Source organism: Schistocerca americana, chromosome 4 (assembly GCF_021461395.2).
Source record: "Schistocerca americana isolate TAMUIC-IGC-003095 chromosome 4, iqSchAmer2.1, whole genome shotgun sequence".
Taxonomy (NCBI): domain Eukaryota; kingdom Metazoa; phylum Arthropoda; class Insecta; order Orthoptera; family Acrididae; genus Schistocerca; species Schistocerca americana.
The window spans coordinates 38,504,000-38,527,349 of NC_060122.1; the positions used below are offsets into that span (position 1 = coordinate 38,504,000).

A 23,350-nucleotide genomic window follows, 5' to 3' on the forward strand; every position below is an offset into this window, starting at 1 on the left:
CAAAGAAGCTTGTGATTATATATGCTATACATCTTTGTATGCAGTCAACAGACCCCGGTAGTTGATATGGGTACCACACACTTAAGAAATAACCTGGGAGTGTCGAAAGTACGTCTTGTAAGCTGCTCCCATTTCCCCAGTATCCTACCGATTGAGCTGAAGTCTGCAAGGTATCTGTATGAGTAGATTGATTCTAATTTTGACTCGCTTACATTTTAGTCGTAGTTTTTTTTAATTTATTTTATGAAATGGAAATTTTACATTTATGAATTATTATAGTGAGCTGTCTATAACAATTTGAAATCTGACCCAGATCTGACTAAACATGTGTCCAGATTTTTTGGACAGTATTTCACTATAGGTAACTGCACCATCGGCAAAAAGAATGAACACTATCTGCAATGTTATTAATATACAATATGAACAGCAAAGGTCCCAACACACTTTCCTGGGGAACGCCTGAAATTACTCCCACATCTGTCGATAACTCTCCATCCATCCTGTGTCCGCCCTACCAAGAAATGCCCAATCCAGTCACAAATTTTGTCTGACACTGCACTGTTATTCCAATAAAGATCAACAGTAGAGTGAAACAAGGGTGTAGCCTTTCACCTTCTATATCCAGCATACACTAAGACAACACTGTTAGACAATGGAAATGGGAAATTAAACATGGTATAAGATTAACAGGACACACACATATAAATACCCTGCTCTTTGCAGCTGGAAAATAAGTATTCAGAAGACAGAAAATGACATTCAATTTTCAACATATCCTTTAAATCAAATATGAAAGAGCTATTGTCTAACAATTTCCATAAAAATAATAAAGTAATGGTCTTCGAAGGAAGATTTCCAGTATGCTTTAAAACAGTACACGATGATCAATCAATGGAACAGGTGTCACATTTTCAGAAGTTAAGCTTCCATATTGGCTAAGAGTATGAAGACGACATCACTAATAAATTAAATAAGAGTCAGATGATATGTGGTACAATGCACAGGATACCCAGTGATGAGCAATAATACAAAGTTAAAATTTTACAAATAATGGGTGCCCCTATTGTAACATATGGAAGCAAATTACTAAAGACTAAAGAAGAATTCAGTTGCTTGAAATGAAATTTTCAAAGGAAAGTTGAAAGATATACGCTCAAAGATTAAATACAAAACAGTGTCAAGAGAGAAGGACTCAATACTGCATAAATGAAAAACAGAGCAGAGTTGTATACAATAGAAACACATATCAACAGAATCACGGAAGAAATTAACACATTTCGTAAATCCCTTGCTGACAGAGACTGGTTTGGCCATTGTAGTGTCGATGGACATTACACATCAAGTAATGATCTGCCAGCCAAAATAATATTTGATAGATTTTTTAATGCATTCTTGACCCTATTTAACCATACTATTCCCATAAAGAAAATCAAAATAATGGACAGCAGCCACAAATCCAGATCTCAAAACAGACAAAATATATGGTATACTAAACAGCTGACAGATCTAAAGAAACAAGTTTTGTTACTGTACAACATATACAATAGTATGAAGTCTGACTGTGCCAAATCAGCCTATGTGGAATGCAGGAATGAATACAAAAAAGCCATCCTGCAAGCCAAAAAAACCTACAATGCCAACAGCATACATAATTCCACCAATAAATGCAAAACTGCTTGGAAAGTAATTAACAGTGCTGCCAGAGATACTAAAAAAGACAAAATTAATATCCCACCACAAACACTCAATGAGTTTTTTATTAATTCAGTGAAAGAAGTAGGAGACGCAATTATCAAACCAGACATTAGTCCATCTGAGTTACTTTCCCACAATTGGGGTAGACAGTCACTAAATACAAGCATGGTAACCTTCTCCGAAGTATCGCCTAGATATGTACAAGGGGTCATAAAACAACTGAAATCATCTGATAGCTTAGATATATATGGCATATCATCCAACCTGCTAAAAAAAGTGTGTGACTGCATTCTCTACCCCCTAACCCATTGCATAAACAAGTGCTTACTTGAGGGATATTTTCCTGATGAGTTAAAACTGTCTAGGATCGTCCCAGTATACAAAAAGGGAGATAAAGACTCTCCATCTAGCTACAGGCCTATTTCAATAGTACCCACATTCTCCAAGGTAATAGAATGCATCATGTACCAACAATTATCATCTCACTTTGAGAGTCTAGGAATAATTAATGCTACACAATACGTACGGGTTTAGGAAGAATCTGTCGACCATTGATGCAATCAACACGGTAGTCAGTTACATCCTCAAAGTTTTTGAGAACAAAGGCTTTGCTCAGGTCTCATTCTGTGACCTAAGCAAGGCCTTCGACTGTGTTGAGCACATGCCACTACTAGAGAAACTAGAATTCTACGGCATCAAAGAAAACAGTCTCAGACTATTAAAAGCTTATCTCAACAACCGTAAACAGGTAGTTTGTGTTGGTAAGGAAATGTCAAACATAGAAAATGTTAAAGTAGGTGTGCCTCAGGGATCTGTACTGGGGCCCTTCCTGTTTCTGATAATGATCAATGACCTCCCCTCGTTTATTAGATCCACCACTGTATTGTATGCAGATGATACGACTTTTCTCCATGGCAGTAACAGTCTTAATGATCTTAAAACCTGTGCTGAAAATACACTCACTCATGCAGCATATTGGTTCAGAGCAAATAGTTTCCTGCTAAATGAAAATAAAACTCAGCAGATAATTTTCACTCTAAGAGACAAGCCACTATCTGATGACGCTAGTTCTGTTAAATTCCTGGGAGTTTATTTAGACGAAAAGTTATCCTGGGGCCAACATGTAAACTATATTAGTAGTAAACTATCTAGAGTAATTTATTTATTAAGACAACTCAGAAATTGTGTACCTGAAACATACATCAGATCATCTTATTTTGCATTTTTCCAGAGTATAATATCCTATGGCATTATCTTGTGGGGTATCTGTAGTCATATACATGACATCCTATTATTGCAGAAGAAAGCCATTAGGATAATTACAAATTCTTCACATAAGGCTCACTGCAAACCCATATTTACTAAACAAAAAATTATGACTGTAATAAACCTCTATATATACAATGTCTTAATCTTTACGAAGAAGAACCTACAAGATGTGAAACGTAGAGAAAATGTAAATTGTTACAACACAAGAAGCATCAAACACATATACACGCCTTACCACAGACTATCAAAATCAATAAATAGCTATGAAGTCACAGGGCACAAGCTATTTAATAAGCTGCCACATGCCATACAGGATCTTCCTGAACATACATTCAAAGAAAGACTGCATGAATGGTTTACTGCCCACCCGTTCTATGATATCAATGAATTCTTCAACTGTAAAATGCAGTAATCCAACAGATGACCCACTGTACATTTATTGTAATATAAGCTAAAATATTTCAGTAGTCAATACCTTATCACACTGTATTATAAATTGTAACTTCATTTGACGTTGTCAATTGCTGTAATGGCCTAAAGACAATAAAATCTTTATTATTATTATTATGTTAATCAACTCATTCAGCATAAACTAAAAGGAGGTGACCGAGAAACAGATGGCTTCTGTCAAGATGGAACAGGCTGTAAGTTAGAAATGTATAGACTCCAAACTAACTGTACTTTCATTAACAAATGTTGGTGTGGTACTGAGTCAAATGCTTACACAATCCCACAATAATGGTGATGAGGCTTTATTAGCATCTCAACACAGGTAAACTACATTTTTCATATCATTATACTAAAACATCTGAGAGTCAAATACTGATAACAATGAAAGATACAATTGTTAATGAATCAGCTGTTTATGATGACAGAAGAGAGATTCCCCTGGCATGTAATTATTTTTGAATTCTGTCAATTTTCATTTTCACACAATGAAACTACGATCATAAAAAAGTTCTAATTAAACACATTTATGACCGTAATGAAAGATATGGTTTGAACAGGGTATTTTGTTAATAATTTTTGATGTTCACTACATTGATATATTAATACAAAATAAAAACCTTTATTGTGAAACAATACATAGTGCATTACAGAAAGGTCACTGACCTGTATTCCAATGTGGCACGAGCAGATGCGGGATGATTTAAGACATACTTCAGCTTCCGTGTTAATATACAAGGCTGTTCCAAAACAGGAAATGACACAGTTTTCAAGTTCAACTTTCCCTTTGCCAAATACCACAATTCCTCTGGACGTACTGCTATTCTCTCGCCCAAGAATGTGACAATTGCGAATCATCAGTCTTCCGGAGCGCACTAATATAGCAACATCTGTTTTGCGGCCATCTATTTTGAGGTTTTCCAGTGTTAAATCATTTCCTGTACAGTCTATCAATACATTACCAGCATCGTGAGCAGCGACTACTGTCGCTTCTGGAGTGCTAAAACCTAAATAATTAAATTACTAATTTAGTCTGTTTTGGTGATCACTACAGCATATTTTGGTGATATATTTCTGTGAGTAAGTGACCAAATACCTGTCATTTTACCACCATTCTCCAAGCATCTCACTCCACGTATCCCATACACTCCAGGGCAGACCACGACTGTATCTCCAGCAGATGCACTGTCCAATGCCTCTTGTAACAGAGGAAATGGCCTAAAACACATGTGGTTAGGGTGAAATGTCACAATGACAGATTAATAATGGAAATCTGATTATAATTATCAAACACAAAATTATACAAATTTTAAGTCCTACAATAACACAATTTATTTATTTTTTTAATTGTCACTACTACTACTCTAATTTACCATTGTACATTGTTTTATCACATATCAATTATTATATTGTTACTATCATTATGCTGGATCAAATTTTATCTTTAACATTTTCATTTCCACCAATTTCCTTCTCACCCTTTGCTTCCCTGGTTATTTCAAGCCAAACAGTATTAATTACATTATTACTACTACTTTGTGAGTCATTCACACTGTAGTGGTATATGTCATAAAGCACAGTAACTTCCTCTTACTAAACCAATGACAGGTGTGCATTTAAAAATATGACTTGGATTAATAGTACCTTAAAGAGCAGCTGCTGTGCCCTGGTTTGTTGGAATTTGTGTGTGGATATGAGAAAGAAAAACGTGGACACAGTGCAGAAAGTGATGATGGATGTGAAATTTGGACTGGCCAGTGAGTGGCCACTTGCACTTTGCAGTCACGCTTTGGGGTTGCTGTGGACTCCAAAGAAGAAAGGGACCTGACGACAACAGTGAAGTGCTAAAGAAAAATGAACATTGTTATATAGACTCCATGCCATCTTGAATTAAGTACTAACTTATAGTTTTGGTGACTCATCATGTATGAACACGCTGTCTGATTAGCTTTGTTAATTATCAGTAGTTGTGAATTAATACTTTACTTGAATGTGGAAGAATTTTGGAAACAGTGTTTTGTGATATCGTAGTGAGTTATTTAAATGTAGAATCTCTCTTATAGCCCTCGTCCCACAGCAAACAAAAATGAAGTCCATGATTAAATATGTGGCGTTGCATAGCTGGACCACATCAAGACAAATCAAAGTTGGTGACTGGAAAATTCAGAAAAGAAGGTAAATGTTATTTCATGGGAACAAGTAAAGACTTGGCATATCACAATATATCTATCACTTGAAGTCAACCCACAACAAGAAAAACCACCTTGTGTGGTGACTGTGACTGGACATGGACGAGAGGAAATAAAATAAAAGAGCTATAACAAGAAATTAAAACTAAAATTGTATGGAAAATGAGGAGATATATATCATTGTTGAGGGTTACAGAAGCAAACCTGCCATCAAGAACTGTATCGTAAGCATATATGCTGTAACGGTACAAACCACAGCAAGATTTTTCAAACTAAAGGGATTGTGACTTTAATTAAATGCAAACAATTTACATTGTCACAATCTTTCACAAAAGAAATACCAGTTGGCCAAAGCAACCAGGTCAACAACAAACATTATTAACGTGTTCACATGTTGGAGTATGTTCTCGGCACATAAATCACAAGAAGATAAGCAGACTACAGAGAAGATTTTCAGTGAGCAGTTTTGACGGCGATTAGGGCTGTGAGAGCTTCAGATGGCAACATTCCATCACTTGGCAATGGCAGCGCAGCTGACTTCAGCAGCTGGTGCGGCAAATTATCCTAGTTGTACAGTGTACTGCCTCCAGAATTTGTGTTTAGTTATTTAATCTGCTATAACTGACTGTGAATGACGTTGATTAACATTGGGTGATGTAGATATGTTGATAAACAACATTTTTTGTGTGATAAACACTTTAAGTTGTACGGTAATGGAAATAACATGCCTTTCAGAACCAGAAGTACAAACAGTATGGTTTTAGCGGAAAGTCTAGATAGACTTAAATCATTAGATAAACTAGAGGAGACGCCTAAAAAAAAAAAAGGAGGAAATAGATGAACAGCAAAAGTAAAGCAGATAAACTACATGAATTACCTAAACATAATAAAAAAAATTTGATGATTTAGCCACAAAAATAGATAATATTTCCAAATTAGAGGAAACATTAGCTAATTTACCTATGGAGTTCAAACCTAAAATAGTTGATCCATTCTGATACGGTTAGACAAAAAGCGAAAATACAGTTTAAAGTTGTAAATGATAAGATGACAAAATTAGAGCAATCACGTTCAAGCAATTATGAAACTATATATAAGTCTCAGAGACTCAAGACACGGTAGGAATATTAGAACTAAACAAAAAATTTATTGCAATTTCTAATTATCCAAATACTTTAACTAATTTGGAGACGCGCCTACAAGAAACAGTGGAGAAAAAGATACACGGAAAAGTAGATGCCAACAGCACTGTCTCCAATTATGTGGCTCATACTATTAATAATAGGAGTGAGTCACAGAAATTATGGAAGGAATTACAAGACACTAAACAGGAACTTACAAGCAAAAGTGCTACATCCGCATAGGCTTATCACCGCATTTATTTGAAAAAATTACAAATAGAAAGTGGAAAGGGAGTGGAGTTGGCTGTGCTAAGCAGTTTCCAAAGTTTAAGCTGGAAGGATATGTACATACAAGATATATTTCTTAGGAGTATTTTCTCAATCTATGCCTCAGAAAAGGGATGACAATAAAAAAATAAATTTTGCACTAGAACATTTACAAGATGAAGCAGCGGAATGGAGAACAGCTCATTCAGAGGAATTTAAATCATGGGAAGATTCTTCAGGGAAAATTTAAGAGAAAATATTGGTCCACGAGCTCGCAAGAAAAATATCACAATATTTCATGGGGTGCAAGTAAAACATATGTTCAGTGGCATCTGCTAGGTCCAAGTATTTAGATAACACACAAGATCAAAAACTTTATAACACTGATAGAATAAATATGTTTACATCCTCAGGATAATCAGTCATCTTTGCAGATTAGGAGGGGTGATAGCTGCCAGGTTCCAAATTAATTGCTTTATTTTTTTGCACTTCAGTTTTCTATGAGGCAATTTCTTCCTCTTTAACTATTGTATTGTCTTTCAAACTTTCTCCTACTATCTTAGAGAGATTTTGCCAACATAATTGTTAGCTATTAAAAAGGTACAGTTACACTAATATTTTGAAAACATAAGTATTCTCTCTGTAATTCATTGCAGAAAGGTAGATTTATTCCCACAATCTTAATAAAAATTGCCCAATTTTTAAAAATTTTTTTGTATTGGGATTTCATATTTTCCCCCCTTCTATATAAACAATGAGTTGGATTTCATGCACGTTTGATAGAGGAGATCAACTACTAGATGAGTAATAGATTTTTGTAAGTACACTAGTACATATGTGTGTGTGTGTGTGAACACTCACATGGTTGTTAAGATCCAGAAAGGTAATTCACAAAGACATTAGGATAAATGAGGGTCTATTGTCTTTCTTTTTCTCCTTGATCCTAATGCACTTTTACTTCCTTTCCTTTCTGCTCCATTAGGAGTACCAATTCTATCCTCCCTCCTTCTACACTCCTGGAAATGGAAAAAAGAACACATTGACACCGGTGTGTCAGAACCACCATACTTGCTCCGGACACTGCGAGAGGGCTGTACAAGCAATGATCACACGCACGGCACAGCGGACACACCAGGAACCGCGGTGTTGGCCGTCGAATGGCGCTAGCTGCGCAGCATTTGCGCACCGCCGCCGTCAGTGTCAGCCAGTTTGCCGTGGCATACGGAGCTCCATCGCAGTCTTTAACACTGGTAGCATGCCGCGACAGCGTGGACATGAACCGTATGTGCAGTTGACGGACTTTGAGCGAGGGCGTATAGTGGGCATGCGGGAGGCTGGGTGGACGTACCGCCGAATTGCTCAACACGTGGGGCGTGAGGTCTCCACAGTACATCGATGTTGTCGCCAGTGGTCGGCGGAAGGTGCACGTGCCCGTCGACCTGGGACCGGACTGCAGCGACGCACGGATGCACGCCAAGACCGTGGGATCCTACGCAGTGCCGTAGGGGACCGCACCGCCACTTCCCAGCAAATTAGGGACGCTGTTGCTCCTGGGGTATCGGCGAGGACCATTCGCAACCGTCTCCATGAAGCTGGGCTACGGTCCCGCACACCGTTAGGCCGTCTTCCGTTCACGCCCCAACATCGTGCAGCCCGCCTCCAGTGGTGTCGCGACAGGCGTGAATGGAGGGACGAGTGGAGACGTGTCGTCTTCAGCGATGAGAGTCGCTTCTGCCTTGGTGCCAATGATGGTCGTATGCGTGTTTGGCACCGTGCAGGTGAGCGCCACAATCAGGACTGCATACGACCGAGGCACACAGGGCCAACACCCGGTATCATGGTGTGGGGAGCGATCTCCTACACTGGCCGTACACCACTGGTGATCGTCGAGGGGACACTGAATAGTGCACGGTACATCCAAACCGTCATCGAACCCATCGTTCTACCATTCCTAGACCGGCAAGGGAACTTGCTGTTCCAACAGGACAATGCACGTCCGCATGTATCCCGTGCCACCCAACGTGCTCTAGAAGGTGTAAGTCAACTACCCTGGCCAGCAAGATCTCCGGATCTGTCCCCCATTGAGCATGTTTGGGACTGGATGAAGCGTCGTCTCACGCGGTCTGCACGTCCAGCACGAACGCTGGTCCAACTGAGGCGCCAGGTGGAAATGGCATGGCAAGCCGTTCCACAGGACTACATCCAGCATCTCTACGATCGTCTCCATGGGAGAATAGCAGCCTGCATTGCTGCGAAAGGTGGATATACACTGTACTAGTGCCGACATTGTGCATGCTCTGTTGCCTGTGTCTATGTGCCTGTGGTTCTGTCAGTGTGATCATGTGATGCATCTGACCCCAGGAATGTGTCAATAAAGTTTCCCCTTCCTGGGACAATGAATTCACGGTGTTCTTATTTCAATTTCCAGGAGTGTATATGCATATGTTACTATTGTTGTAACCCTTCTCTTACCTGGACCATATAGTGGTGGTCACACCCTGTTTTATCAGGTACAACTGAGAGATCGTGACAAAAATGACAGTGACACAGACTTAAGTTTTATATTTTTTTCCCATGAAAACATTCGGTTTCCTCCAGCAAATTGAATGATTGGAGCTTATATTAGTGACATCATGTGTGTGTGTGTGTGTGTGTGTGTGTGTGTGTGTGTGTGTGTGTGTGTGCGTGCGCACGCACGCTCGCTGGGGGGGGGTTACAAGTTGTATAAGTTAAGAAATTACTAAGTGGTGCACTAATAACTAATATAAGCTAAGTTATTCAGAGGCAGTTCTGTAACACATAAATAAAAACAATTTGAGAAATAGGAGTGATAAGAGAAAAGAAGGAGGTAAGAAATTAATATCTTATATAGATTTTGAGTATGATCACTATGCTGAGTAGAAATCTTCAGTATTAGAAATGGTAAAAACTGTATGGTCAGAGACTAGGCATATGATTGTAAGCATGAAGGTGGGATGTATCCAGATTTCTAGAGAGGTAGGATTATGAGAGGTTAGGTTTACCTAGGAAAAAGGGAATGTATACCTGAGGTCTGGTGAATCCAAAGGAAACAAGACCTGAACCAATTTCTAACGACTGAGAGGGGACCTATACCTAATGTCATGTGGAGCCAAGGAAGTAAAGACATGAAAAAAAAAATTAATAATAATAATAATAATAATAATTTATGGATTGGGTGTGAGGTAAACCACACTACCTCTAGTTGTGTAAGTTGTTCTACATGATGTCTTAGTGGGGGAATCCGTAGTGGTACATCTTGCTATAAATCATAACAACTTCCTTTTACTAGACCAATGAAAGAAGCTCTTGTGAATAACATGACTTTAATTAGTAGTAGCATAAAAAGTATCTACTGTGCCCAGGTTTCTTGAAACATGAGAAAGAAAAATGTGGTCACAGCACAGAAAGCGACGACTAATGTGAAATTTGGACTGGGCAGTAAGGGAACACTTGCACTTTGCAGTCATGGTTTGTGGGTGTGATGGACAACAAAGAAGAAAGGAGCCTGACGACAAAGGTCGAGCACTAAAAAAACAACAAATATTGTTCTATAGAGTCTATGCCATGCTGTCTCAAGTTAAGTATAAACTTATGGTTTCGGTCAAACATTGAAGCATCATGTATGAACATGAAAACCTTTGTAATTATCATTTGTTGAGAGTAGAGGACTTACTTGAATATAGAAAAATTATGGAAACAGTTTTTAGTGAGTTCGTCGTAGTGCGTTATTTAAATGTAGCAGATCTCTTACAACCCTCACTCCACTACAATCGGAAATTAAGTCCGCAGTTAAATACATGGCACGTATAGCTGGACCACGACATCAGGAGAAAACAAAATGGCAACTACGAAATTGAGAAAAGAAGGTAACTGTTATTTATTACATGGAAACGAGTAAAGACTTGGAATCTCACAATATATCGATCACTTGAAGTCAGCCCACTACAAGAAAAACTACCTCAACAACTTTAGACTGACCTACTACCTCCCATACCACATACCCTTCCCATCAACCATCTGTCCTCACTCCTATCCGTGCCATCACAGGACAAGTTCTGCATCCCCAATCAAAATTCAGTCTGCAGTATTGCTGTTTTGATGAGTGAAACTAAAATTGTGTGGTGTTAAAGGTACCCCAGCAAGGATGGAGTCCTTTCTTAACAAAATAAATAACAGACAACAGAGAATCATCACATTAACAAACAATATAACCTGAAAAAGAAAAAATTCAGAATGAGGAAATATAAACGCAGCATCCCACAAGGCTTCCTCTCTACATACACTGAACATTAACACCTTTATATGAAAACTAGTGGAGCACAAATGGGGCTGGTCACAAGAGCTGTCAACGGGTGAGAGAGTTGTGTGCTGATGACATGCTCCCCCATATTCGCACCCAGGGATGCCTATCGCAGAGTGTGACACAGTAGTAGGTTGGTATCACTGGGATTTCTGAGGCATGTTCAGATATAGTTTTAGAAGACAAATTGGATTCTGCGTACCAGATCAATGGGCTGACGACAAATGGAATGAGTTCTATTCAGTCCTTTTGAGACATTTACTACTACTGCCTTGTCAGAAAATCCAGAATGTAGTTAAACATTGCCAAAATGGAAATAATACTAGACTTAACACTCCCACCATGTATGACTAGAGTCAAGCAGAGTATACATGAACTGAGTCTGGTTTATAAACTATAACTACATCTACATATATACTTCCCAAGCCACCATATGGCACATGGTGGAGGGTACCCTGTACTAATATTAGTCATTTCCTTTCCTGCTCCACTCATAAACAGAGCGAGGGAAAAATGACTCCATACACACCCTTATTACTTTTATCTTATCTTCACAGCCCATACACAAAATGTACATTGGCGGCACTGGAATCATTCTACAGTCAGCTTCAAATGCAGGTTCTTTATATTTTATCAATAGTGTTCCTCGAAAAGAAGACCACTTTCCCTCCAAGGTTTATCATTCGAGTTTCCAAAACGTTTCCATAATACATGCATGTTGATAGAAGTTACCTATAACATATCTAGCAGCCCACCTGTGAATTACTTCAATGATTCCCTTTAATCCCAACAGGTGCGGATACCAAACACTGGAGCAGTACTCAAGACTGTCACACACAAGTGTCCTATATGTGGTCTCCTTTACAGATGAACCACTCTTTTCTAAAATTCTCTGAATAAACCAAAGCCAACTCACCCTCCCCACTACAGTCCTTACATGCTTGTACCATTTCATATCGCTTTGGAATGTTATACCCAGATATTTAAACCAGATGACTGTGTCGAGCAACACACTACTAATGCTGCATTCGAAAATTACGGGTTTACTTTTCCTAACCAATTACATTAACTTACATTTTTCTTCATTTAGAGCTGCCATTCATCGCACAATTAGACATTTTGTCTACGTCATCCTGTATCATTTGCTGGTCACTCAACGATGACATCTTCCTGTATACCACAGCATTATCAGCAAACAGCCGCAGATTGCTGCTCATCCTGCCTGCCAGATCATTTATGTATACAGAAAGTAACAGTGGTCCTATCCACTTTCACACTTCCCAGGAGGAATTCTGATGAGTACTCCCTGTCGAGGACAATGTACTGGTTTCTGTTATTTAACTCTTTGAGCCACTCACATATACCTATTCCGTATGGTCGTACCTAAGTTTATACTCTGCAGCGGGGCATCATGTGAAACGTATGAATGAAGAGTCTTGCGGTGATAACATGGAATACAATGTTCTCGGGTTTCCAACTTGTCAATTGCTTACAACTACACCAGCTTTCGGCCAAGCACTCCTTGGCCATTGTCAAGTGGTATGACTGCCAGTGGGCTGTTGGAGCGCCCTTATATACGCTAACTGCCCGCTGTGACGTCACTGGTGCCCGTGACATTGCCATATATGGGCATGTTTTGAGTCGGCGTTCAATGAGCCCTCTCCAATCGCTGGATCCGACGCAGTGCTGAGCTGCAAGCCACCATCTCTATTCAGGGTGTTTGCGGTAATTTTTATTACAATAGCTTCCTTTATTAAACTGTCCCAGAAGCCGTTAGTGCGAGCGACGACAGAGGTATCGTTAAATTTTACGTGGTGACCGTTTTCTAACGCATGCTCAGCTAACGCAGATTTCTCTGTATAGCATAGGCGATAATACCTCTCGTGTTCTTTCCTGTGTTGTTCCACAGTGGGCACTGTTTATCCGATGTACTTCTGGCCACACTCACAAGGTATTTCGTAGACTCCAGGTGTTCTGAGACCTACTGCGTCTTTAACTGGTCTCAGTAAGTGACGGAATTTTGTTGGAGGCCTGAAGATTGATTTGATCTTGTGTCCTATCAACAGGCAGCTTATCTTGCCCAACACAGAGACTCAGAATGGCAGCAAAGCAAGTTTGTTTTCCTGCTCTTCGTCGGTGGTCTTATTCTGATATTTCCCAGAAATCACTTCTTTCACTTGATGGGCGCTGTAGCCGTTATTCCTGAAAACCTTGTGTAGGTGGTTCAGTTCATGGGGCAGGTTATCGTCATCTGATATTACTCTTGCACAATGCACCAATGTTTGTAATCTGCGCGCTTCTGTGCTGGATGATGATGGCTGGTGGCGTGCAGGTGCAGGTGCAGGTCTGTGTGGGTGGGTTTTCTATAGACATTGTGTCCTAGGCGCACATTTCGATTACGGTGGACAAGGACGTTGAGGAAGTCAAATGCATTATCTTTTTCCACCTCCATGGTGAACTGGATATTACTGTCAATGCCATTGAGGTATTCCAAAAACTTGTCTAGTTTCTCACGTCCGTGTGGCCAAATGATGAATGTGTTGTCAACATATCAAAAGAAACACTTCGGCTTCAATGGTGCAGTATCTATGGCAATATCCTCAAAATTCTCCATGAAGAAGTTTGTAAGAGCTGGAGCCAATGCGCTACGCATTGCTACACCATCTGTCTGATCGTAATGCTGGCCGTTGTACCCGAAATAGGAGGACGTAAGAGTGTGCCTAAATAGCTCGACCATGTACTGGGAAATTAAGTCCAAAGTGTCTTTGATAGACACATTCATAAACAGCGCCACTACATCAAAACTGACCATTATATCATCCTCACTAAGGCGTACACGGTTGATTCTGCTGATAAATTCTACTGAGTTTTTTATATGATGTTCGCAGTGTCCCACATGTGGAGTGAGGAGCTTGGCCCAGTACTTCGCCAGATTGTATGTTGGAGAACCTATTGTAGACACAATAAGGCAAAATGGCATCCCGTCCTTGTGTATCTTCAGTATACCATAAGCAGTAGGTGATCGCTTAAGAAGTTCTGATGTTTTTCTTACAATTCTTGATCTCAGGTCGCGTGGGAGATTCCGATAAATATCTTCGTTCAGTACCGCACAGATGTTCGTATCACAGTCCTCGAACTCCATAATTACAGCAGCGGCATCGCCCTTCTCAGCAGGAAGTACCACAATGTTTTCATCATTACGTAGGGCTCGAAGGCTGTTGCGCTGAGCCCTGGTCGTGTTGGATGCTGGTAACTTTGCCTTTGTCAGTATACGGCTGGTTTCTCCCTGTATTTTGTCCGCGGTGAGTGCTTTCATTCCTTAATGCACTTACACTAGAGATAGGTAGTCCGCTCCTGAATTGATTCAAAGAGCCCAATCTTTCTAAAGAGTGGATGATGGATAATTTGGAAAAAATGAATGGCAGCTCATCTGATTTCAAAATGTATCTCTCTTGGTTGTAGTGAGCAGGACGAAAATTTTGCACTAGGCTGTTGCAATGGTGCCCTACTCCACATCCTTAAGAAGACGTTTCCCAAGCTACAAAAAATGTGTTGTCGACCTTGTGCACTCATGGATTTGCATACCTTATAAGTTTTTCTCATTCATGAAAAGAGAAAATAAAGAAAGCTCCACCCCCCCCCCCCCCCCTCCTCCAATTTTCTGGTTGCCGGGCAGTAACCATTCAGCCATCTCAACAGTAATACCAATTATGACGACATGCAAGTAAGCATAACACAACACCCACTCCCGAGTGGAAAACAAAATTTTGACCCAACCAGGAACTGAACCTAGGGCCCTTTACTTCACAATCCGAAGCGCTGACCGTGCAGCTATCAAGGCAGACAACCAATGATGCTTCAGTACAACACATTAATGCAGAAAACACTTCCAGAATTATGTTTCTGCTCTTGATTTCAGAAGAATGTCTCAAATATCAGAAGCTCAATAAACGTTTTCATACTTTGGACTGAGTTGTTATTCTTATCCTTTGACTTAGCATCACACTCGGAATGTGTGAGTAATGAGCATAAAAGCTGCCTTCGGAGCATACTGCAAAATGATCCAGGCATCACTCCCCTCCCAACAGCTCTGCAATCACCACCACTCTCACTGATCGGACCGTAAGCAGTCTCTCTAGCTCACTACCCCCCACCATTCTCAGGGATCGGATTGCAAAGTAGCTCACTAGCTCATTGCTCCCCCACCATTCTCACTGATCGAATTGCAAGGTAGCTCATTGCGCCATCCCTCTCACAGACAAGACTGCAACGGAGCAGACCACACGGCGACTTCAGGTGTCACTCTGATTGCTGCACTTTTGGCACAGTGATACAGCTTGCAACATACTTTCTTGAATGAACACCTCTCCATCCGAGTTCGTCTCTTTATTCTTTGTATCCTTATTTGATTTGTTCCAGTCGTCATCTTCTTGTTTTGTTGTTCTTCTGTTTCCTTGTTGTGTCCGTGTTCCTGGTAGATGTACTATTATGTCTTCTTCTGTGTCTGTTGCATTTATAGTTGCTGTTGTCGGTGTATTGGTATTCTTTATACAGGTTTTAATTACTACTGGTGGATATGACGGTATGTAAAACACAAAACTATTTTAACGTGTATGATAGTCCATGCATAAAGGCTGTCTCAGGAGAAATGGTCAGTATTCAGAGATATGACAGGAATGATAATTAAAAGCAAAAAACTAAATATGGACATGTGCCCTATTCCAAATGGTTTCTGAGAAGGAACTTATGTAAAGTTACTTTTGTATGTTCTTCCTGAATAACATGAAATCCGCTGTCTCTAGTAAAAACTTGTCGCAGGACTAAATTAAATTTCCCTTAAAAAGGTCTAATTAACTTTTTCCTGAGGATTTACAGGTTGCGTGAAAAGAGCGAGAGAATATGGAAAATCTCGTGCAACGTACTTGCGTTGAGGTGCAGGTAAGCCAGTTTGTGGTAGTTTCCCCCACTTGATAGACCACGTGTCCTATATCAAATTACTAGTCTTGACTTTGTCTACGCTACTATGGTACATTGTAAACAATGACAGTGTACTGAAAAATAAAGAAAATAAGTAACAATGTACATTAAATACGTTCTATCTCCGAAACCATTCACAATAGTGCATATGTCCACATGAAGTCTTCTGCTCCAGAAGATCGTTCCTCTCATATCCCTGAATATTGATCATTCACCCTGGGGCAGCCTATATATTATGTTTAATTTTTTGTTTATTCATTTAACCTAATCTGTCGCTGCCACTTTCAGGACATAATTCTTCCAGTTGAAGTTTTTCACTCTCAGTTGTTTTCTGATGTCTACATTCACTCCCCCGTCAGACAGAATGTACCCAGCTACTCTTCTAAGGAATCACATCTCTAGTGTTTATATTCTGATGGGAACAATTGTTCCTGCTGTGTTGTCCAGGCAAGAGCTTCAAGTTCTATGGAGCAGTAATTATAATGAGCAGTAGTAGGTCAACAATAAGCTTGATCATTTGGACTGCGATGCTGCTGTATACAGTAAATGCTGAGCTGAAGGATTTTTCGACAGCATTGTGAGCTCAAGAAAGAATCATTTAGCTCCATGACATAATCAGCAAATCTATGTTTTGTTTGCGGTTCAATGGAGTTCACCGCTAAAGTCATGTACTGGTTTAGTTCCTTGGTTGGGAAAATAGGATCAGCTGCAGCTTTTACTTTGCCTTCTCTTCCCTAGATCCCACAAGCTTTGCATAGAGCATCTGGTGTTTATGTTTTAGATTAATGTATTGGCACATCTTAAGTTATCATTTCTCTCAGACTGACTGACTTTGTTCGTTTTCTGCTTGTAATCAATTGTATTTTCAAGGGTAGGAGGCCGTTTGTAAGTCCGGTGTGCAGTGTCTTCAAGATTTGTGAACCATTTCAACTCTTCCACCAGCCAAGGTGCAGGTTTTCCCTTCAGGTGTTTGGTCTTGGGGAGCATTTCATTGTGTAATAGAGTTAGTTTGGTAGCAAATCCAAGAAGCTGTTCTTTCACATCCAGTAATGGTATGGAAATCATCTCCCAAATTATCTCTTGTGCCTCCACTGCAAGTTCAGGTACACTGATACACTTAAAGTCTCTGAAAGTTGGCAGAGTTTATTCCTTGTATATTTTAGAGAGTAAGTAATGAATATGATGATGTGAGCTGATATCCCAGTTACAAATTTCTTTACTTGCGGATCTTGTGGCAAATATATGTGTAGGGGGCCTGACTATAGGCTGCACTATGGGTAGATGCAAGTTGAAATATTGTTTCATTTGAAGAAGAATTTACACACTTGAATTTCACAGTGAAGAATCAGAATATTTATGTTAGTGTTCCTAGCATTATTTGTACGCTTTTACATTGATTCGACGTTTGAAAGATCAGTTTTGAAACAGGCTATACCTACTACTTTTGGAGGTCTGTAGGGAATGCACATTAGGCAAATTTTCTTATTGGATTTGAAGTTTATGAACATATATTTGACTTGTTTGTCTTCATTACCATTGGAAGTTAGTAGCACAGTTGGTAAAAAGTCAAAGTGTTTGTATGCCACTACTCCATCTGCTCACCCATTACTTTTATGGTGTCTTAGGACGGTGGAGTCAATATTTAGGGAACTGGAGAGAAAGTTTGGCTTGAGCCAGGTGTTAATATTCATAAGAAGAAAGACATGGATATTGGTATTATGAAATATGTGGTTAAGTTCACTGAAATAAGTTGAAAGTGATGGCCAACTATGTTCTACAGTAACAAGACAGACACACTGGTAGACATAGTGGATGCATAAGTATACAAGTTTGTAGCTCCTAAAGCACAGGCTTTAGAGTTCATTTGCACTGCTTTTTTCCAGCCTTTATCAGCACCATTATCCTGCCATCTCCTGTTCATGCACTATGTAATCCAAATTCGGATATCACATTACTCAAATTTTTATCCTCAGCAGAAAAGTCCTTGCATATTATCAGGCAACCACTATGACTATTTTAGACCTTATTGTATATGATACAAACTTCACGCTTGTAGATCTAGGTTTCGTAGGTCACAATGTTGTATATCCTAATCTATAACTTCTGCTTATAGAATGTGTTACATGCATATTTGTTCTTGCTAAGCTTTTACAATTTAAAAGGGCTGTGTTAATAGCAAATATTTTAATTTTACCAGTGTATTTTCAGTGCTGTGTAACAATATGTCGCCCACGTTGCCTTCGTCTAGAAGAATTATAAGTAATGTTTGGTGCCACTTCACCAAAAGGGAAGAAAACGGAAAATGCCACTACTGTCAGCAGAAAATTGCCATGGCTTCTGGCTCATCATCAGACCTGAGACAAACACACTGCAGAAAACATCCCAAACTGGATGAAGTCTGTTATCCCAGTACAATAAAAATTTAAAATCACTTCCACAATAACAGAAAATGCGTCAAATATGAAATTAACTTCCATGCTTCTGAAACTTCCACATGTTCAACGCTTAGCACATTCTTTAAAGCTCACTGCGCAACATACAACTCAGAAGTCTATACAGAAAACCGTTGACGGTGTTAAACGAGTTGTTATCTTTCTTAAGGAGAGATCCTTTGCTTAAAAAAAAAGGCTGACAAATTGAAATAAGATGTCCCAACCACATGGACCTCTACTTACAAAATGTTGCGAAGATTTACTGTAAATGAAGACCCCCATAATTTCTTGCCTCGCTATTTTATGAGGAAAATTGATCACCTTAAACTTAAAAGGTACAGACTGGCAGATAATGCAACAGGCTTTAAAGATTTTCAAAGTTTTCAATAAGGTAACCAAAGAAGTGTCCTCAGAGAAAAAAAATGAAAATATCATCAAGATTAATGGAATGGCAACTAAACTCTTTTAAAGACAAAAATAAAGAATGTCTTCAAGAAACAGTCATTCGTTAATTTTCTTAAAGGGTTAGCAGAGTGGTTCGGGACTATCTCCAGCTACGAACTCATTAGTCAGGTAACATTACTGGACCCCAATCCAACCAAGGATTTTCAGATGACAAAAGATTTCAGGACTGCAACATGAAGGCTACTGAAGAAATAAAAGCATTGGTTGTTCAAAATAGATCTCATTTCTTAACCAGTTACCACTGTAACATATGAAACTTCTTCAATGTGGGGGGAGTTCTATGGAACTAATAGCTTCAAGCAAGTCACACCCCAGAAAGTACATCAATTGTCAAACTGAACAAATGTTGAGTGGAGGGATATTTGCCTAGAAACAAGCAATTCCTTAAACCACTGGAAACAAGAAAATTGCAGTGACCTGCACTGTATCAGTTGGTTCTAAAAGTATTATGTATCACAGCAACATCAGTGGCCTATGAACGAATACAGGTTGGAGAAAAATTGTGTCATGAAATTTTAAACCTGGATAACTGAAGTCAGTAGGAACCAAAATTACTGACGTTTTGTAGGTCAACAACATACAATTTTTAAACTACAGAAACTTGGTGCCATGCGCTCCAATTGGCCATGGGATTGTCCCGTCGCCATTCGTCGGTTGACAGGCAGCGCTATGGTTGCAGTTCACACATACAAATGTCCCTCGCCCCATCACTGATCCAACATGATAAGCACATGTGTTGAATAGGTCTTGCTGTTTGTCTCCACCTCACATCAGAGGCGTTCACATGTAAGCTTCTCTTCAGAGCACACATGTTACCTGCAATTTAGTCGTACAGTAAGCGTGGTGGCACAGTATTCGTTTGAAGAAGAACGAGCTATGGTTTTTGTTTATGGACTAGCTGACAGTAATGTGCATGAAACTCGATGGTTGTATGAGGAACGTTACCCAGCAAGACTCCACCCACAGCCACAAACGTTTACAGCAAATTAGGTTCATCAGCAAGATATCACGGTGATGCTGGAAGACCTAGAACACGACGGGATGCTGCATTTGAAAAGACTATTCCCGAGTGGTTCAAGGAAACACCTACAACAAGTACTCGAGCAGTTGGACATGACATGGGGGTCACTCATTGGTTAGTCTGGGTGATTTTGAGGGATGATGGCCAGCATCCATTTAGTTTCCACCCTGTCCAAGATCTAAATCCTGTGGCGGACTATGAACACAATTTAGTGTTTTGCCGGTGGTTTCTGCAATGTGTTGCACGAGATCTCGACTTCTCCACCATTGTGTTGTTTATCGACAAGTGCACCTTCCATCGGGATGGCCTCTACAACACTCAAAACGTTCATTACTGGGCAAGCGGAAATCCTCGCATTACGTACATCCATGGACACCAGGAACAATTTTCACTCAACATTTGAGCAGGCATTGGGGGTGACCATCTGATTGGGCCTGTCTGTCTACCTCCTCGACTCACCAAGACAAATTACTTTAACTTTTTGCAAGACACCCTACCCGGCATACTGGAAGATGTTCCCCTGGACACACAGCTACGCATGTGGTTGCGGCATGATAAAGCGTCCGCACATAACAGTCGTGCTGTGTGCAGATATTTAAGTGAACTCTTCGACGGATGGGTAATTGGCAGAGATGCCTGTAGGACATGGCTCCCACAATCACCAGACCTCACGCCACCGGACTTTTTCCTGTAGGGATTTCTCAAGGTTCTAGTTCACCCATCCAGACGTGAACCACCTAGAAATGAATAAGAATTAATGAATGGCATTCAACATGCTGCCGATCACATCAGGACAATGACAGGAATCTTTGAAAGAGTTCGGCAGAACACCGTTCAACGTTACCAAGCTTGTGTTGCATCAGAGGGTTGCCAGTTCGAGCACCTGCTTTAAGTAAACAATGTCCTATCTACAAAAAAAGTCCTTTTCTCAGAGCCAACACAATTTGTAAGAGACTTTACAAACATGAACTAACAGCTGTTGATGGGTTTGTTCAGAGTACGTCTTATCATGAAACTACAATGGATGTGTCGAGACCCCAGCAGGTTCTCCCCAAGGCCCCCAGAATGGAAAGTTGGCGCGCTACCACAAAGCATGCGGGCCACCTTGGATACATCACAATCTACGGAAGGCAAAGCATTCGCGGTCATGCTTTGTCCAGAGCATTCGGCAACAGGGGCATCCCGCGGCCATTGGAGTGTGTGGCGTCAAGCTTCCATAGTGTAAAAATTGTGCATTATCGACCTACACAACATTAGTAATTTTAGTTGCTACTGGCATCAACTATCCAGGGTTAAAATTTTGTGACACAATTTTCCTCCACCCTGTATTTTCAAAAGCAGGGCAAATGTGTACTAAGAAAAGAAAGAGACTCACGTCAACTAAAAAGGGTAAAATTTTATTTATGAATGACAATATTGATTAATTTTTCCTTTATGCGAACATATATGGTAATACTGACTAAATGATGATTGCAGGTACGCTTCAAACAGTTGTAATAATTTTTATATTGATTTTTTTTTTACAATAATAGGATTAAAATATAGCAAGAATCAGTCTTCATTCTTAAAATTTTTCTACTTGATCAAAAATATTTAAGATTTTGTTGTAATATTTATAATTTTTACAGCAGATAAAATTAAAACTTTTGTATCTGAAAATTACTAGGGACATAACACAAAATTATTACTCCTTTTTAAATGTTCTTTCACAGTAGAACCAAATTAGATAAAAATATAGATTTAGAGATTATTAAAATTATCTGTATTAAAATCTGTATAAAAATACAGATTTGTTAACATCGAGTATTGATTTAAGTGTCAGGAAGTCTTTTCTGAAAGTATTTGTATGGAGTGTAGCCATGTATGGAAGTGAAACATGGACGATAAATAGTTTGGACATGAAGAGAATAGAAGCTTTTGAAATGTGGTGCTACAGAAGAGTGCTGAAGATTAGATGGGTAGATCACATAACTAATGAGGAGGTATTGAATAGGATTGGGGAGAAGAGAAATTTGTGGCACAACTTGACTAGAAGAAGGGATCGGTTGGTAGGACATGTTCTGAGGCATCAAGGGATCACCAATTTAGTATTGGAGGGCAGCGTGGAGGGTAAAAATCGTAGAGGGAGACCAAGAGATGAATACACTAAGCAGATTCAGAAGGATGTAGGTTGCAGTAGTTACTGGGAGATGAAGAAGCTTGCACAGGATAGAGTAGCATGGAGAGCTGCATCAAACCAGTCTCAGTACTGAAGACCACAACAACAACAACAGATTTAGAGACCTGACTTAAAAGGGCAATGTACCTTCCTTTTAGTTACTTTTGTGAGTGAATGGTGAGTGCTGAGTCATGAATAACAGCTAGTTCATTCCAGTGAAAAACCAGGTCTGATCTGATCTCTGAAAAGAAAAGTTTTGCCCATCTCTAGCTTACATGGCACACACTTCTCCACAGCACAATTTACAGTCTGTGTCAACTTTGTCCATAATTCCTCTACATCCATCATACTGGAACCAAATGATGTCAATTCATTGTCTAAGTGGGATACTAACAACTGGGTATCTGCTCTTTCTAGCAGAAATTCTCTCATAGTCTTAGTAACCATGTTCACTATGATGACATCATGGTCACTAATCCCTATATCTCTACTGATGCCATCGATGATGTCACGCCTGTCAATGGTTTTTTGTCACCAGCCTTCCAATTGGTTGATTTGGCCCGCCACATCTCAGAGTAGCACTTGCAACCTACACCCTTGATTATTTGCTGGATGTATTCCAATCTCTGTTTTCCTTTATAGTTTTTACCCTCTAGAGCTCCCTCTAGTACCATGGAAGTTATTTTGTGATGGCTTAACATATGTCCTACCATCCTGTCTCAAATGCTTTGATTCTCTTTTTTTCTGGCTTACCCACAATACATGTTTCATTATCATACAATGCTGTGCTCCAAACATACATTCTTATGCTACAAATGTACAGCTCAAGGCAGTTTTCGGAAAACTGTGTTCAAAAGTACCTCACAACACTGTCTGTCTGTACCCCTGCGATGAACCCATAGATGTCCCAGTCTATACTTGGTAGGTACAATTCGCTTCCATATAATATTGCATGATCTGGGTATTTTCAACCCCTCACCACAGACTT

General features: G+C 39.7%; 1 protein-coding gene across 3 annotated transcripts in view; it reads right to left on the bottom strand.

Moving 5' to 3' along the window:
• The window catches only part of LOC124612645 (protein nessun dorma-like), a 232,980-nt gene that overhangs the window by 26,455 nt on the left and 183,175 nt on the right, over window positions 1–23,350 (bottom strand). For all 3 annotated transcript variants that reach the window (XM_047140948.1, XM_047140947.1, XM_047140949.1), the window contains 2 exons: window positions 4,508–4,629; window positions 4,078–4,418 (listed from right to left, as the gene is read on the bottom strand). In XM_047140948.1, the coding sequence (XP_046996904.1) occupies window positions 4,078–4,418; window positions 4,508–4,629 (463 nt within the window). The remainder of the gene's footprint in view (window positions 1–4,077; window positions 4,419–4,507; window positions 4,630–23,350) is intronic.